General features: G+C 43.4%; 1 protein-coding gene and 1 long non-coding RNA gene across 2 annotated transcripts; one reads left to right on the top strand and one right to left on the bottom strand.

Annotated features, from left to right (window-relative positions):
• Positions 1-583: 583 nt before the first annotated feature.
• Positions 584-18501, bottom strand: LOC309361126. The gene is made up of 3 exons (XR_014164352.1): positions 18455-18501; positions 1779-1874; positions 584-745 (listed from the first exon to the last, which is right to left on the bottom strand). It is a non-coding gene; the product is annotated as an uncharacterized lncRNA (long non-coding RNA).
• LOC309361124 (endothelial differentiation-related factor 1) lies at positions 8121-14690 on the top strand. Its single transcript, XM_081896077.1, has 5 exons — positions 8121-8213; positions 10522-10573; positions 12549-12709; positions 14358-14451; positions 14537-14690. The coding sequence occupies exons 1-5, from the start codon at positions 8136-8138 to the stop codon at positions 14596-14598; spliced, it is 447 nt and encodes a 148-aa protein (XP_081752203.1). The 5' UTR covers positions 8121-8135; the 3' UTR covers positions 14599-14690.
• Positions 18502-18947: the final 446 nt, after the last annotated feature.

Below are 18947 nucleotides of genomic sequence, written 5' to 3'. Positions count from 1 at the left end.
TCCCATTTCTGGGGGTCAGACTAGACGCCTCTGGGGGGTCCCCATCTGCATTTCAGGGGTCAGTCTAGATGCCTCTGGGGGTCCCATTTCTGGGGGTCAGACTAGATGCCTCTGGGGGTCCCTCTCTGGATTTCAGGGGTCAGACTAGATGCCTCTGGGGGTCCCATTTCTGGGGGTCAGACTAGATGCCTCTGGGGGTCCCTCTCTGGATTTCAGGGGTCAGACTAGATGCCTCTGGGGGTCCCATTTCTGGGGGTCAGACTAGACGCCTCTGGGGGTCCCTATCTGCATTTCAGGGGTCAGTCTAGATGCCTCTGGGGGTCCCATTTCTGGGGGTCAGACTAGATGCCTCTGGGGGTCCCATCTCTGCATTTCAGGGGTCAGACTAGATGCCTCTGGGGTCCCATCTTTGCATTTCGGGGGTCAGACTAGATGCCTCTGGGGGTCCCATCCCTGCATTTCGGGGGTCAGACTAGATGCCTCTGGGGGTCCCATCTCTGCATTTCAAGGGTCTTTCTCCCTATATATTATCTCGTGTGGCCAACACTGGAATAGACATAGATAGGAAAATAAACATTACTACTGCCAGAGGAAGTGGGACTTACAGGAGATCTCTCCAGGCTGTTTGAAGGATGATCCGGAGATATGGCCAGAGCAACTGCAAGACTCCAGGACCAGCCAAGCCCCAAAACGCATCAGGCCGAGAGAACCAAGGGAGGCAGCGCAAACGCCCATCGGACGCCTTCTAGAGAAAGAGACAGGCTTCAGTTCATTTGTTTGGCATCCGCATTTGATTGAATATGCGGTTGAGCAGTGTCAGAAACTCAAGATCTATAAGCCCCTTTTCATAGTTTTAGATGCCCCAAACGGATATTGTGTGCCCTGGCTCTGATTTACGTTGGAGCAGAGGTCGATAGGACTACAATCTTCGTTTCTTTTTAAAGGGAAGAGCTGGAACCTCAGTGGCTTTGCCTGCAGAACAGCACATGCTCAACCCCCGGCTTCTCCAGGCCGGAAACTCTGGCAAGCTGCTGCCAGCCAGTGTTGACATTACTAAGCTAGATGGAGTAGTGGGTCCGACGCCTTATAAGGCAGCTTCCCCGGTTCCCATTTATGCTCCAGATCTGGGCGTGAGGCTTGCTGTCCCGTTCAGTGGGGCGAGGGGGGTTCTTTGCACATCTGGAAGACGACCGTGTCACTTCTTGAAGGTGCTTTTTCAGCTCAGGGGAAAGGGCAGGCGCATCCTGAATGCAGGGAGAGGGAATTCCCCTTGCAGCCCAAGGCTTGTTTGAGGCCCCCAGGAAAGAGCTGATCTTCAGCTTGAACCCAGGACTTGCTGCCCCTCCAGCTGCCAATGCCACCCAGGGAACCTGTGTGAATACCAAGCCTGGGTTGTGTCCAGGAACCTGGCAGGATTTCTTTCCCGGGTGCGCATGTTTCCGTCTTTCAATCAACAGGTCCTGCAAGTTTCCAGCTCTTAAGGCTCTCGAGATGAGCCTGGCCGGCTCCGAAAAAGATGGTACCTGGTTAAAGCAACGCTTCATCGGAAGAAATTCAGTTTTCCACCCATTGCTTTGTCCCCTTTCGACAGGAAAAGGAGACAAACCTCACCAACAGGGGGGAAGCCAGGAGGTGCCAATCAAATAAATAAAAACACTTTATTGTATTTTTATTGTAATGTACTTAGGGGGGTCGGTGGGATATATCAGGACTGGGGTGGTTTAAAAATGTTCTTAAGTGTTAGATGTCCATTTCTATTTCTACTTTTTCCCTTTTACCTTTATGCCTGCAGCTGAGTTTTCCTCCACCTCCTCTTCTCCCTTCATCAGGCGACGTTTCTTCTAATTCCTCCTTTTCAGAGCAGGAATTCAGACCTAAGAAAGATCAATAATGTCCATTATTTTCCCCAGAAGCGAAAGAGGAAAAATCTAGAATATTTCCAGCCCAGATTGCAGCGGAAGAAAGAATCAAGTGGGAAAGGAAGAAATGGGCTTTGCCCCTGTTTCTTCTTTCTGAAGCCCTTTCCCAAGAATCATATCATTTATTATTATTATTATTATTATTATTATTATTATTATTATTATGGTGCATCTAGCTGGAAGGGACCCCAAGGGTCATCCAGTCCAACCCGTCGCAAGGCAGAAATCTGAGAAGGAACCACAAGGGTAATAATAATAATAATAATAATAATAATAATAAGTGGAGGAATTGGGATCTGGAGGAATTAGCTGGTTACAAATCAACTGCTTAAAGCTCAATACATTAAGGGCTGATTGAGGGGGAAAGCGATGGAGAATTGCACTTTATCTTATATAAAGAATAAATGAATTATTCTTATTATTCTTATTATCATCACCGCCAGTTCCTCTGGAGTCGCTTCTCCCCCCGATTGAAACCATTCAAATACTATACTGTTAATATAGTATTATATATATATTATACTATATTATATATATTATATATATATATATATATATATATATATATATATATATATTTATTATATTATCTTATATATATATTATGAACTATGAAGTGTTATATATAAGCTATGAACTATGCCGAGCAGGGCACCCAAGATGAACAGGTCATAGTGGAGAGTTTTGACCAAACGTGATCCACCTGGAGGAGGAACCGGCAAGCCACTCCAGTATCCCTGCCAAGAAAACTCCATGGACAAAGACAACAGGCATATAAAAGTTATGACGCTGGAAGATGAGCCCCTCAGGTCGGAAGGCGTCCAACATGCTACTGGGGAAGAGCGGAGGGCAAGTACAAGTAGATCCAGAGCTGATGAAGCGGCTGGGCCAAAGCCGAAAGGACGCTCAGTTGCGGATATGCCTGGAAGAGAAAGGAAAGTCCAATGCTGTAAAGAAAAATATTGCATAGGAACCTGGAATGTAAGAACCATGAACCTGGGTAAGTTGGAGGTGGTCAAAAATGAGATGGCAAGAATAAATATTGACATCCTGGGCATCAGTGAACTAAAATGGACGGGAATGGGTGAATTCAGTTCGGATGACCATCATATCTACTACTGTGGGCAAGAAACCCGTAAAAGAAATGGAGTGGCCCTCATAGTCAACAAAAGAGTGGCGAAGGCTGTACTGGGATGCAATCTCAAAAATGATAGAATGATCTCGATACGAATCCAAGGCAGACCTTTTAACATCACAGTAATCCAAGTTTATGCACCAACTACTGGTGCTGAAGAAACTGAAATTGACCAATTCTATGAAGACTTACAACACCTTATAGAAGTGACACCAAAGAAGGATGTTCTTCTCATCATAGGGGATTGGAATGCTAAAGTAGGGAGTCAAGAGATAAAAGGAACAACTGGCAAGTTTGGCCTTGGAGATCAAAACGAAGCAGGGCAAAGGCTAATAGAGTTCTGTCAAGAGAACAAGCTGGTCATCACAAACACGCTTTTCCAACAACACAAGAGACGACTCTACACATGGACATCACCAGATGGGCAGCATCGAAATCAGATTGATTATATTCTCTGCAGCCAAAGATGGAGAAGCTCTATACAGTCAGCAAAAACAAGACCTGGAGCTGACTGTGGCTCAGATCATCAGCTTCTTATAGCAAAATTCAAGCTTAAACTGAAGAAAGTAGGAAAAACCACTGGGCCGGTAAGATACAATCTAAGTCAAATCCCTTATGAATACACAGTGGAAGTGAGGAACAGGTTTAAGGATTTAGATTTGGTGGACAGAGTGCCTGAAGAACTATGGATGGAGGCTCGTAACATTATACAGGAGGCAGCAACGAAAACCATCCCAATGAAAAGGAAATGCAAGAAAGCAAAGTGGCTGTCCAATGAGGCCTTACAAATAGCGGGGGAGAGAAGGCAAGCAAAATGCGAGGGAGATAGAGAAAGATACAGGAAATTGAATGCAGATTTCCAAAGAATTGCAAGGAGAGACAAGAAGGCCTTCTTAAACGAGCAATGCAAAGAAATAGAGGAAAGCAATAGAATGGGAAGAACCAGAGATCTGTTCAAGAAAATTGGAGATATGAAAGGAACATTTCGTACAAAGATTTCCATAATAAAGGACAAAAGTGGAAAGGACCTAACAGAAGCAGAAGACATCAAGAAGAGGTGGCAAGAATACACAGAGGAATTATACCAGAAAGAAATGGATGTCCCGTATACCCCAGGTAGTGTGGTTGCTGACCTTGAGCCAGACATCCTGGAGAGTGAAGTCAAATGGGCCTTAGAAAGCACTGCAAATAACAAGGCCAGTGGAAGTGACGGTATTCCAGCTGAACTATTTAAAATTTTAAAAGATGATGCTGTTAAGGTGCTACACTCAATATGCCAGCAAGTTTGGAAAACTCAGCAGTGGCCAGAAGATTGGAGAAGATCAGTCTACATCCCAATCCCAAAGAAGGGCAGTGCCAAAGAATGCTCCAACTACCGCACAATTGCACTCATTTCACACGCTAGCAAGGTTATGCTTAAAATTCTACAAGGAAGGCTCAAGCAGTATGTGGACCGAGAACTCCCAGAAGTGCAAGCTGGATTTAGAAGAGGCAGAGGAACCAGAGACCAAATTGCAAACATGCGCTGGATTATGGAGAAAGCTAGAGAGTTCCAGAAAGACATCTACTTCTGCTTCATTGACTATGCAAAAGCCTTTGACTGTGTCGACCACGGCAAACTATGGCAAGTTCTTAAAGAAATGGGAATGCCAGATCACCTCATCTGTCTCCTGAGAAATCTCTATGTGGGACAAGAAGCTACAGTTAGAACTGGATATGGAACAACTGATTGGTTCAAAATTGGGAAAGGAGTACGACAAGGCTGTATTTTGTCTCCCTGCTTATTTAACTTATATGCAGAATTCATCATGCGAAAGGCCGGGCTGGATGAATCCCTAGCCGGAATTAAGATTGCCGGAAGAAATATCAACAACCTCAGATATGCAGATGACACAACCTTGATGGCAGAAAGTGAGGAGGAATTAAATAACCTTTTAATGAGGGTGAAAGAGGAGAGCGCAAAATATGGTCTGAAGCTCAACATCAAAAAAACGAAGATCATGGCCACTGGTCCCATCACCTCCTGGCAAATAGAAGGGGAAGAAATGGAGGTAGTGAGAGATTTTACTTTCTTGGGCTCAATGATCACTGCAGATGGTGACAGCAGCCACAAAATTAAAAGACGCTTCTTCTTGGGAGAAGGGCAATGACAGGCCTAGACAGCATCTTGAGAAGTAGAGACATCACCTTGCCAACAAAGGTTCGTATAGTTAAAGCTCTGGTTTTCCCAGTAGTGATGTATGGAAGTGAGAGCTGGACCATAAAGAAGGCTGATCGCCGAAGAATGGATGCTTTTGAATTATGGTGCTGGAGGAGACTCTTGAGAGTCCCATGGACTGCAAGAAGATCCAACCTCTCCATACTGAAGGAAATCAACCCTGAGTGCTCACTGGAAGGACAGATTGTGAAGCTGAGGCTCCAGTACTTTGGCCACCTCATGAGAAGAGAAGACTCCCTGGAGAAGACCCTGATGTTGGGAAAGATGGAGGGCACAAGGAGAAGGGGACGGCAGAGGACGAGATGGTTGGATAGTGTTTTCGAGGTTACCAGCATGAGTTTGACCAAACTGCGGGAGGCAGTGGAGGACAGAGGTGCCTGGCGTTCTCTGGTCCATGGGGTCACGAAGAGTCGGACACGACTAAACGACTAAACAACAACAACAACATATATATTATACATATATATATATATATTATATTATATATTATATATATTATACATATATATATATATATATATATATTATATACTACATATATTATACACACACACACACACACATATATATATATATATTATATTATATTATATTAATAATATAGTTAATATTAATAGTTAATATTATAGTTAATATAGTATAACCCTGTGAATAATAATAGTTTAATAATATAATCATATAATAGTTTAAAATTGAATGATAATAAGAATAGTTTAAAATTGAATGAGAATCGTCATCATTTATTCCCCAGCATATTTTTTAAAAAACGATCGAACGTCATATACTCCAAACTCCCCTCTCCCTTTTATAAGAATAAGCATGAGAATTGTGGGCAAGTTTGGGGATAATAATAATAATAATAATTATTATTATTATTATTATTATTCAGCTTTCCTTGGTCAACAATCCCTTCCTTTGGAAGGGAGGAAAGTGGCAAAGGAGTGGCTTTTATATTCTATTTATTATATTCTATTTATATTTATATAAATATATTTATTTTTATTTTTATTTTCCCCTGTCAAGTGGAAAGGATACATTCAGGCAAGATCTTGGTAACATGGAGCCTGGGATTTCCGCAACAAATACATTGTTTCAGATCCAATTGGAATAAATAAAAATATGATACTGTTAAGGCTTAGTGGGTGGGATTATTATTATTAATAATAATATTAATAATAATATTAATAATAATTTAACAGTTAATGATAATCATAATTTAATACTCTTTCCCAGCCACCTAGTATTTAAAAACACGACAAAACATTATAAAACTTTTATAATATTTATAAAAATAACCATTATAATAATGGTAAGAATTGAAAAATGGAGGATAATTCTCATTTATTCCCCTTCACTCCCCAGAGAATATGAAAAACGGGACAAAACGTACTAGATTGCAAACTTCCCTCAGGCTTTTCTAAGAATAAAAATAAAAATAATTTGGAAAGTAATAATAATAATAATAATAATAATAATTGATGGCGTTAAAAAGGCGCCAAAACGGCGTGGGAAAAGGAGCTGAGGAGAAGCAGCTGGGAGGAGAGAAAAGCGCGGGAAAGGGCTGGCCCCGCCCCTGCGCGTGCGTCGAGCGAGGGCGTTGCCAGGGCGGCCATGTTGGACGAGGGCAAAGGGACTGGAAAGGGGGGAAAAGAAAGGGCGGAATTGGCGGCGGCGCCGCCATGTTGGTTGAGGGCAGCGGGGCCTAGACTAGATTTCTGCATTTCGGGGGTCAGACCAGATGCCTCTGGAGGTCCCATTTCTGCATTTCTCCTCATTATTATAGATTATTATATATGGGACGAGGGAGGGGGAAGAAAGGGCGGAAAGGCGCCGCCGACGCCATGTTGGTTGAGGACCGTCGGGCATCGTTCTGCGCATGCTCTACAGCCCGGGAAGCTTCACCGTCGCTTCTGCGCATGCTCTACAGCCCGGGCAGCACTCTCATCCTTTGTGCGCATGCTCTACAGCCCGGACAGCGCCACCCTCCCTTCTGCGCATGCGTCGAGCGAGGGGGTGGCGAGGGCGGCCATTTTGGACGAGGGAACGGGGGAAGAAAGGGCGGAAGAGGCAAGGCCGCGGCCATGTTGGTTGAGGGCAGCCGACCATCCTCTCTGCGCATGCTCTACAGCCCGGGTAGCTTCACCGTCGCTCCTGCGCATGCTCCCCAACATATAGCGAGGGGCGTTCCAAACCACCTAGGGTCGTTTCTGCGCATGTTCTACAGCTCGGACAGCACCACCCTCCCTTCTGCGCATGCGTAGAGCGAGGGGGTGGCGAGGGCGGCCATTTTGGACGAGGGAAAGAAGGAAACGGGGGAAGAAAGGGCGGAAGTGGCGGCGGTGCCGCCATGTTGGTTGAGGGCAGCGGGGCCTAGACTAGATTTCTGCATTTCGGGGGTCAGACCAGATGCCTCTGGAGGTCCCATTTCTGCATTTCTCCTTATTATTATTAATTATTATTATATATGGGACGAGGGAAAGAGGGAGTGGGAAGAAATGGCGGAAGAGGCGCCGCCGACGCCATGTTGGTTGAGGGCAGCCGGCCATCCTTTCTGCGCACGCTCTGCAGCCCGGGCCTCTTCACCGTCGCTTATGCGCATGCTCCCCAACCTAGAGCGAGGGGCGTTCCAAACCACCTACGCTCGTTTCTGCGCATGCTCTACAGCCCGGCCAGCGCCACCCTCCCTTCTGCGCATGCTCCCCAGGAAGAGCGAGGGGCGTGACGCCCGCCAGCCGGCCAATCCCGCGCCGCCGCTTCAGGCCCGGCGAAGCCGATTGGCGGGCGGGCCTCCGGGAGGCGGGCCCTTCTCCCTGAGCGGCCAATAAGCGTCGGGGCAGGCGGTGGAGCCAGCCAGAGCGGCGCCATGGCGGAGAGCGACTGGGACACGGTGACGGTGCTGCGCAAGAAGGGGCCCAGCGCGGCCCAGGCCAAGTCTAAGCAGGTGAGCAGAGGCCTCTCCCCGCACGACCGCCGCCGGCCCTCTCACGGGGCGTAGTGAAGGGACCAGGCCGCGACGCGCCCCTCAAAAGCCCCTCGCCCTTCGAAGCCACGCCCCCCGGCCTCTCCCATTGGCCCAGCCCCTCGCCCGCCAAAATGGCGGCGCGCCGGGCCACGCCCTCTCGAGAGGGCGCCCGGGATTCTCCTCCGAGGCCACGCCCCCCGGCGTCTCCCATTGGCCGAGGCGCCGGCCCGCCAAAATGGCGGCGCGGCAGGCCACGCCCCTTCAAAATGGCGCCCGCGATTCTCCTCAGAGAGACTTTTTCCCTCAGTTAAAATAATGGAAAATTTGGATTTAAATTTGATTAAATTCAGGGATTTAAATTTTAAGTGCCCTTCGAATTAGATGAAAAAGGAACAATTTAAGGAGAAATAATTGCATTTAATTTAAATGGGGTTCAAAATAAGGGAGTTCCCTTCAGTTTAATAAGAAATAAATTCAATTTAAATGGGATTAAAAATAAAGGAATTGCTTTCAATTTAAAATGGATTAAAAATAAGTAAATTCCATTAAATGGGATGAAAAATGAAGGAATTCCTTTCAATTTAAATGGGATTAAAAATAAAGGAATTATTTCAATTTAAAGTGGATTAAAAAGAAGTAAATTCCATTAAATGGGATGAAAAATGAAGGAATTCCTTTCAATTTAAATTGGATTAAAAAGAAGTAAATTCCATTAAATGGGATGAAAAATGAAGGAATTCCATTCAGTTTAAATTGGGTTAAAAATAAGTTCCATTAAATGGAATTAAAAATAAATTAATTTCAAATTAGTGAATTCCATTCCATTTAAATTCGATTAAAAATAAGTGAGTTCCATTCAATGGGTTCAAAATAAATAAGTTCCATTCCATTTAAAATGGGTTAAAAATAAGTAAATTCCATTCAATTTAAATGGGATTAAAAATAGATTCCATTCAATTTAAATTGAATCAAGAATAAATCAGTTCCATTCAATTTAAATGGGGTTAAAAATAAGTTCCATTCCGTTTAAATTGCATTAAAAATAAGTTCCATTCAATGTAAACTGAATTGAGAATAAATCAGTTCCATTCAATTTAAATGGGGTTAAAAATAAGTTCCATTCCATTGAATTTAAATGGAATTAAAAATTAAAAATAAGTTCCATTCCATTGAAATTGCATTAAAAATAAGTTCTATTCAATTGAAATTGCATTAAAAATCAGTTCCATTCCATTGAAATTGCATTAAAAATAAGTTCCATTCCGTTTAAATTGCATTAAAAATCAGTTCCATTCCATTGAAATTGCATTAAAAATAAGTTCCATTCCGTTTAAATTGCATTAAAAATAAGTTCCATTCCATTGAAATTGAATTGAGAATAAATCAGTCCCATTATATATATATACGTTTATATATTTACTTTTCATTTTACAACAATTCAGGCTTTCCGCTCTGCTTCTGCATATCCAACAAATTCCTTAATTTTTATTTGTTCCCTCTAAAAATTTGTCTACGTATTCTTGGTTTCCTCTAAAAAAATTGATACAACTTATTATTTTCCTTTAAAAAATTGATACATATTATTGGTTTCCTCTAAAAAAATTGATACGTATTATTGGTTTCCTCTTATTTGATACATATTAAGATTCCTAGGGTATTTGCCATAACAATAATAAATGTTTACGCTAACATTTCAAGTTGTTTCCAGACCGTATTAGAATAATCCGGAAATGTTGAACGTTTTTTCTTCTTCCTGATTTCTTTCTGCTTTCCTTTTTTTTTCATATATTCATATATTGAATTTAGGGGGGGGATAGAATGATAGATATATATATCATTCTATCCCCCCCCAAATGTCATTTTATTATGTTAGACAAGACCCTGGTTTAATTCTGATTATATTAGACAAGATCCTTGTTTGATTCTGATTATATTATATTATTATTAATTTTATATTATATTATTAATTTTATATTATATTATGAATATAATATAATAGAAATAATATTTAATATATATAATAGAAATAGTATTTATTTAATAAATCAAATAACAAATATGAATAAAAATCTGTACATCTCTCTATAAAACCCCAAGAATAAGAATTAACTCGGCTTTGCGCTGGTCTCATAACAAAGGAGTCAGATCTGCGGAGAAGACTTTACAACGCAGGGAAAAGAGAGACAGTGCAAATTAAGAAAATCTTTATTAAATACAGAATTTGCGAATTAAAAAGAAGAAAAATTAATATATATATTTTAAATTTCTCCCCTCTTTTCTGCCCCAGGCTGTCGTTGCAGCTCAGAGGCGAGGCGATGACGTGGAGACCTCGAAGAAATGTAAGTTTCCCCCATTTTTAACGGTATTTGCAATTTCTAACGGTATTTGAGTCGCTTGGAGGTTTCCTCCAGTGGAATTTATTCTTTATTATTATTCTTATTATTATTATTGGAATTTATTTACTGATATAGATGTGCAGGTCTCAGGGGAAGAGGTAAAAAGAGATTTTCCTGTGCCTGGAAATCCTTCCTCCTCCTCCTTGGGTAGCACTCCTCCTCCTTCAAGCATCCTTCTACTTCCTGTCTCATCCTGCATCCTTCCTCCTCCTCCTTCAAGCATCCTTCTACTTCCTGTCTCCTCCTGCATCCTTCCTCCTCCTCCTTGAAGCATCCTTCTACTTCCTGTCTCCTCCTGCATCCTTCCTCCTCCTCCTGGAAGCATCCTTCTACTTCCTGTCTCCTCCTAAATCCTTCCTCCTCCTCCTTGGGTACCACTCCTCCTCTTTGAAGCATCCTTCTTCTTCCTGTCTCCTCCTGCCTCCTTCCTCCTCCTCCTTGAAGCATCCTTCTTCTTCCTGCCTCCTCCTGCCTCCTTCCTCTTCCTCCTCCTTGGGTACCACTCCTCCTCCTTGAAGCATTCTTCTACTTCCTGTCTCCTCCTGCCTCCTTCCTCCTCCTCCTCCTCCTTGGGTACCACTCCTCCTCCTTCAAGCATCCTTCTACTTCCTGTCTCCTACTGCCTCCTTCCTCCTCCTCCTTCAAACAACCTTCTACTTCCTGCCTCCTCCTGCATTCTTCCTCCTCCTCCTGGAAGCATCCTTCTACTTCCTGTCTCCTCCTAAATCCTTCTTCCTCTTCCTTGAAGCATCCTTCTTCTTCCTGTCTCCTCCTGCCTCCTTCCTCCTCCTCCTTGAAGCATCCTTCTTCTTCCTGTCTCCTCCTGCCTCCTTCTTCCTCTTCCTTGAAGCATCCTTCTTCTTCCTGTCTCCTCCTGCCTCCTTCCTCCTCCTCCTTGAAGCATCCTTCTACTTCCTGTCTCCTGCTGCCTCCTTCCTCCTCCTCCTTGAAGCATCCTTCTTCCTGCCTCCTCCTGCATCCTTCCTCTTCCTCCTCCTTGGGTACCACTCCTCCTCCTTGAAGCATCCTTCTACTTCCTGTCTCCTCCTGCCTCCTTCCTCCTCCTCCTTGAAGCATCCTTCTTCTTCCTGCCTCCTCCTGCCTCCTTCCTCTTCCTCCTCCTTGGGTACCACTCCTCCTCCTTGAAGCATTCTTCTACTTCCTGTCTCCTCCTGCCTCCTTCCTCCTCCTCCTCCTCCTTGGGTACCACTCCTCCTCCTTCAAGCATCCTTCTACTTCCTGTCTCCTCCTGCCTCCTTCCTCCTCCTCCTCCTCCTTGGGTACCACTCCTCCTCCTTCAAGCATCCTTCTACTTCCTGTCTCCTACTGCCTCCTTCCTCCTCCTCGTTCAAACAACCTTCTACTTCCTGCCTCCTCCTGCATTCTTCCTCCTCCTCCTTGAAGCATCCTTCTACTTCCTGCCGCCTCCTGCCTCCTTCCTCCTCCTCCTTGAAGCATCCTTCTACTTCCTGTCTCCACCTACATCCTTCCTCCTCCTCCTTGGGTACCACTCCTCCTCTTTGAAGCATCCTTCTTCTTCCTGTCTCCTCCTGCATCCTTCCTCCTCCTTGAAGCATCCTTCTACTTCCTGCCTCCTCCTTCCTCCTACTCCTCCTCCTTGGGTACCACTCCTCCTTGAAGCATCCTTCTACTTCCTGTCTCCTCCTGCCTCCTTCCTCCCCCTCCTGGAAGCATCCTTCTACTTCCTGTCTCCTCCTCCTTCCTCCTCCTCCTGGAAGCATCCTTCTTCTTCCTGTCTCCTCCTTCCTCCTCCTTGAAGCATCTAGTCCTATTTTATTTTATTTTATTTTACCGGGGAAGAGAGGGAGAGAGAGACCTAGGCAGCCTGTTGCGACTTCCTGTCCGGACAGGAAGTGATGTCGCCGCCGTTGACGCCTCGCTTTCTCCCCCCGCGCAGGGGCGGCGGGCCAGAACAAGCAGCACTCCATCACGAAGAACACGGCCAAGCTGGACCGGGAGACGGAGGAGCTGCATCACGACCGGGTTCCGCTGGAAGTGGGCAAAGTCATCCAGCAGGGGCGCCAGGGCAAGGGGCTGACCCAGAAGGACCTGGCGACGGTAAGGATTCAAATAATTAATTCTGTTGTAATTAAAATAATTAAAAGTTATTAGCCGTTGTCGAGGGTTCCTATTAAAAATAATTCGATTATAATTAATTAATTAAAATACTTTCAAATGATTAGCTGTTGTCGAGGGTTCCTATTAAAAATCATTAGAAAGACGTGAAGCGATGAAGTTCATTTTGTAAGAATATTGGGTTTCCGAAAGCAATATAAGAATATTGGGTTGGGAAAAGCGTTAAAATAATAATAATAATAATAATAATAATAATAATAATAATAATAATAATAATATCATTATTATTATTAATAAAAGGAGATACGTTTGGGGAAACCATTAAAAGGGAAAACTGAAATTCAACCAGGGGGATACGAGGAAGACACATAAATAATAATAAATGATATAAATAATAAATTATTATTATTATTATTATTATTAAAATGAAAAAAGGAATGCGCTTTTGGTCCCCGGAACTCGCATTCGAAACCCGGAGCCAAGACGCCCCCAGGGAAGTCACTTAACAGTGTTACTAAGTTTGGTTTAAAGATGGTTGAGATTGACGTTTTGGAAAAAAAAAAAGGGAAAATCAATTAAAAAATGGGGGGGGAATCAATAAAAATGGGAAAAAATCAATAAAAGGGGGGAGAAATCAATTAAAAATGGGGAAAAAACAATAAAAATCAATTATTATTATAAAAATGAAAAAAGGCATGCGCTTTTGGCCCCGGAACTCACATTCACTTCACAATGTTACTAAGTTTGGTTTAACGATGGTTGAGATTGACGTTTGTTTGCTTCAAAAAATAATAATAATAATAATTAAAAAATGGGGGGGGGGAATCAATAAAAATGGAAACAAATCGATAAAAGGGGGGAGAAATCAATTAAAATTGGGGAAAATACAATAAAAATCAATAAAAAGAAGAAAATATATGGAAAATCAATTATTATTATTAATATTATTAAAATAAAAAAAGGAATGTGCTTTTGGCCCCGGTTTTTTTATTTATTATTATTATTATTATTATTATTATTATTATTATTATTATTATTATTATTAAAATAATTCTTATTAACATAGTAACATTGTTAAGTGAATGTGAGTTTCGGGGTATAAATAATATATTATTATTATTATTATTATTACTATTACTATTATTATTAAAATAAAAAAAGGAATGCGCTTTTGGCCCCGGAACTCAGATTCACTTCACAATGTTACTAAGTTTGGTTTAACGATGGTTGAGATTGACGTACGTTTGCTTCAAAAAAAGAAAAGAAAATTAATTAAAAAATGGGGGGGAAATCAATAAAAATGGGGGAAAAATCAATAAAAAATGGGGAATCAATAAAATAAATAAAATAAAAATAAAATAAAATAAATCAATAAAAATGGGGGGAAATCGATAAAAGGGGGGAGAAATTAATTAAAAATGGGAAGAAAACAATAAAAGGGGGGAGAAATCAATTAAAAATGGCAAGAAAACCATAGAAATCAATAAAAAGAACATATGGAAAAATGGAAAATCATATGGAAAACCAATTTTAAAAAAAGAAAGAAAGAGGAATGGGCTTTTGGCCTCGGTCATTTTGGCCCCGGCACTCGCACTCGGAACCCGGAGCCAAGCCTCTCTCTCTCTTTCAGAAAATCAACGAGAAGCCGCAGGTGATCGCCGACTACGAGTCGGGCAAGGCCATCCCCAACAACCAGGTGCTGGGCAAGATCGAGAGAGCCATCGGTAAGCGGGGTTGCGGGTTCGAGGTGGGGTTGCGGGGTTCCGGGTTCGAGGTGGCGCGGCTGACCCCCCCCTCCTCTCTCCCCAGGCCTCAAACTCCGCGGGCGGGACATCGGGAAACCCCTCGAAAAGGGCCCCAAGGCGCAGTGAGGACAAAGCCTCGAAAGGCGGGGGGCGCCGGGCGCCGCTGAGCGCCCGGGGGTCCCCCCGACGTCCCGCCCCGCCTCCGGACGGGCGGGAGGAGCCGCCTGCCAGCCGGCGGCCCACCTCCTCTTTCCGCAGATCGAATAAAGCGAATTGAAACGCTTGGCGCGTCTCGAACCCGGGTCTTGTCTGGCGTGCGGCGACTCCCGGAATCCTTTGGGGGGCTAGAGAGACATTAGAAGACTTAAACTACATCTCCCAGAATCCTTTGGGGGGACTAGAGGGGACCTTGGAAGCATCAAACTACAACTCCCAGAATCCTTTGGGTGCCTTAGAAGCCTCAAACTACATTTCCCAGAATCCTTTGCTTTCTTGAAAGGGGTATAGAGCGTCTTAGAAGCCTCAAACTACAATTCCCAGAATCCTTTGGGAGCTAGAGGGCGCCTTGGAAGCTTCAAACTACATTTCCCAGAATCCTTTGGGTGCCTTAGAAGCCTCAAACTACATCTCCCAGAATTCTTTGGGGGGCTAGAGAGACATTAGAAGCCTCAAACTACAACTCCCAGAATCCTTTGGGGGACTAGAGCGCCTTAGACCCTTCAAACTACATCTCCCAGAATTCTTTGGGGGACTAGAGGGCAACTTGGAAGCCTCAAACTACAACTCCCAGAATCCTTTGCAGAATCCTTTGTTGAAATGGGAATAGAGCGCCTTAGAAGCTTCAAACTACATCTCCCAGAATGCTTTGGGGGGCTACAGAGTAGAAGCCACAAACTACATCTCCCAGAATGCTTTGGGGGCTAGAGGGTGTCTTAGAAGCCTCAAACTACATTTCCCAGAATCCTTTGGGGGGCTAGAGGGCGCCTTAGAAGCTTCAAACTACAACTCCCAGAATCCTTTGGGGGGACTAGAGAGGTATTAGAAGCCACAAACTACATCTCCCAGAATGCTTTGGTGGACTAGAGGGACATTAGAAGCCACAAACTACAACTCCCAGAATCCTTTGGGGGACTAGAGGGCAACTTGGAAGCCTCAAACTACAACTCCCAGAATCCTTTGCAGGGATGCTATGTTGAAGGGGGAATAGAGCGCCTTAGAAGCCTCAAACTACATCTCCCAGAATGCTTTGGGGGCCTAGAGGGTGCCTTAGAAGCCTCAAACTACATCTCCCAGAATGCTTTGGGGGACTAGAGGGCAACTTCGAAGCCTCATACTACAACTCCCAGAATCCTTTGCAGGGATACTATGTTGAAGGGGGAATAGAGCGCCTTAAAAGCTTCAGACTACATCTCCCAGAATCCTTTGGGGGACTAGAGGGTGCCTTAGAAGCTTCAAACTACATCTCCCAGAATTCTTTGGGGGCCAAGCGCCTTAGAACCTTCAAACTACATCTCCCAGAATTCTTTGGGGGACTAGAGCGCCTTAGAAGCCTCAAACTACAACTCCCAAAATCCTTTGGGGGGCTAGAGGGCAACCTGGAAGCCTCAAACTACAACTCCCAGAATCCTTTGCAGGGATGCTGTGTTGAAAGGGGACTAGAGCGCCTTAGAAGCTTCAAACTACAACTCCCAGAATTCTTTGGGGGCAAAGCGCCTTAGAAACCTGAAACTACATCTCCCAGAATCCTTTGGGGGACTAGAGGGCAACCTGGAAGCCTCAAACTACAACTCCCAGAATCCTTTGGGGGACAAGAGGGCAACTTCGAAGCCTCAAACTACAACTCCCAGAATCCAAAGGATGAGGCGCAAGGAGAGCAGCGAGGAAGGTCAGCGGTGAGGCGTCTTCAACATCTATTATTTGTACCCTAATAACAATAATAATATTCATACCCTAATAATAATAATGTAATAATAATAATAATAATAATAATAATAATAATAATAATAATAATAATAATAATAAATACCCTAATGGTAATAATGATAAATAATGATAATCTTTATACCCAACTAGGAATAATGATATTTAAATAATGATAATTATACTGATATTTATACCCTAATAGTAATAATGATATTTAAATTATAATAAATGTCATAAATATAATTTATACAATAATAAAAAGAATAAAATTTATGCCCTAATAATAAGGATCTTTATATGACAACAGCAAAAATAAATGTATTTAAACAACAACAAAAAATGTATTTGTACCCCAACTAACAACAATTTAATAATAATAATTTATTTATACCGTGCCCTTCCAACAATAATAATAATAATAATAATAATAATAATAATAATAATAATAATTTATTTCTACCGTGCCCTTCCAACCAAACATGGAAATACAGTAACAGCCGCAGACTTTGGGGTTCCACAGGACTCTTCTTCTTGGATCGGGTCAATCCAAGCTCTTCATCAATTGGGATTATCAATTTGATTATTTAGTATTTTCATTTTATGCTATGATGCGCAAGCTTTAGAGTCACACAGGATTCTTCATAAAATCAAATTCTCCATTGGATTACTTTGTATTTTTATTTTATGGTATTGTGCGCAAGCTTTAGAGTCACACAGGATTCTTCATAAAATCAAATTCTCCATTGGATTACTTTGTATTTTTATTTTATGATATTGTGCGCAAGCTTTTGAGTCACACAGGATTCTTCATAAAATCAAATTCTCCATTGGATTACTTTGTATTTTTATTTTATGGTATTGTGCGCAAGCTTTAGAGACACACAGGATTCTTCATAAGTTCAAATTCTCAATTTTATTACTTTGTATTTTTATTTTATGGTATTGTGCGCAAGCTTTTGAGTCACACAGGATTCTTCATAAGTTCAAATTCTCCATTGGATTACTTTGTATTTTTATTTTATGCTATGATGCGCAAGCTTTAGATTCACACAGGACTCTTCATAAATTCAAATTCTCCATTGGATTACTTTGTATTTTTACATTATATATATATATATATATATATATATATAATGACTTTTCTTCGTTTTAACATATTGATTGTAACTTCGCTTCTTATACAATCTTTTTGGACCGGAATGCTGCATCATAATTTATATTTACCCCATTTAATCCCATTTATATATACCCCATTTAATCATAATTTATATATACCTCGGGCCTACTTAATAATAATAATAATAATAAAAAAAAAATACATACGATATGCAAATACTATTTAGCAATCTTTTATTTATTGTCTCCTATTATTATCAATATCTAACAATAACAATAATAATAATAATAGTAATAATAATAATAATAATAATAATAATAATAATAATAATAATAATAATATACATTACTCAAACATCTGATTACTATAGACATAGCAAAACACGTGGCGTCTTCCAGTCCCAAGAAATTCAAAACACTTCCGGGTGAGTTTTGACGCCGCCCTTGCCGACCAATGAGGCCGCGAGGCTGACGGCCCACTCCGCCCCTTCTCCCCACCGCGCCCAATCGGAACCCGCAACCGTCGCTCTATCCCCGCCTTCACTATGGACTTGCCCAATCGGAACCCGCTACGGCGTTCTTTCCCCGCCTCTACTATCCACGTTCCTAAGCCTCACCCAATCAGAAGTCGCGAACGAAGTTCCATCTCCGCCTTCGCTTTCCACAAGCCTCCGCCCCGCCCAATCGGAACCCGTCACCGTCATTCTATCCCCGCCTTCGCTATCCACTTGCCCAATCGGAACCCGCTACGGCGTTCTTTCCCCGCCTCTACTATCCACGTTCCTAAGCCTCACCCAATCAGAAGTCATGAGCGAAGTTCCATCCCCGCCTTCGCTTTCCTCAAGCCTCCGCCTCGCCCAATCGGAACCCGCCTCCGCTTCCCACGTGACTACGCCTCGCCCAATCAGAAGCCGCAACCGGCGTTCGACTCCTATCCCCTCACCGGGATATTCGGCCCAGGCGTAGCCGCGCACGACGTCCTTCCCCGGCGTCATGACGCGGATGAGGACGTACGTGAAGACGCCGTCGGCCACATCGGGAACCCGCTTCAGCTCTCTGTCCGCCATTGCTGCGCCTTCTGAGGAGAAATGAGGAGCGCGAAGGGCCCAGCCAATCAGAAGCCGCCTTCACAGGCGCGGGGCCAATGGCGGCTCGGCTTTTCCTGAAGCCCCACCCCTGGGGCGGGGGTTACGTCAATGACAGGTAGGCTCAGCCAATGGGCGCGTCGCGTCTCGCGGGCGGGGCCAATCGCGGGTCGGATGCCGCGCAGGGGGCGGGTTTAGATTCCTTCGTAGGCAATGCAGGTAGGCTCAGCCAATGGGCGCGTCGCTTTTCTCTGGCGGGGCCAATGGCGGGTCGGATGCCGCGCAGGGGGCGGGCTTACGCTCTTTGATAGGCCGGCGCAGGTCGGCTCAACCAATGGGCGCGTCGCTTCT

The sequence above is a fragment of the Podarcis melisellensis genome, assembly GCF_964234715.1.
Source record: "Podarcis melisellensis genome assembly, chromosome: W".
In the NCBI taxonomy this organism is placed as follows: Eukaryota; Metazoa; Chordata; class Lepidosauria; order Squamata; family Lacertidae; genus Podarcis; species Podarcis melisellensis.
This window is presented reverse-complemented; position numbering and strand designations above follow the sequence as displayed.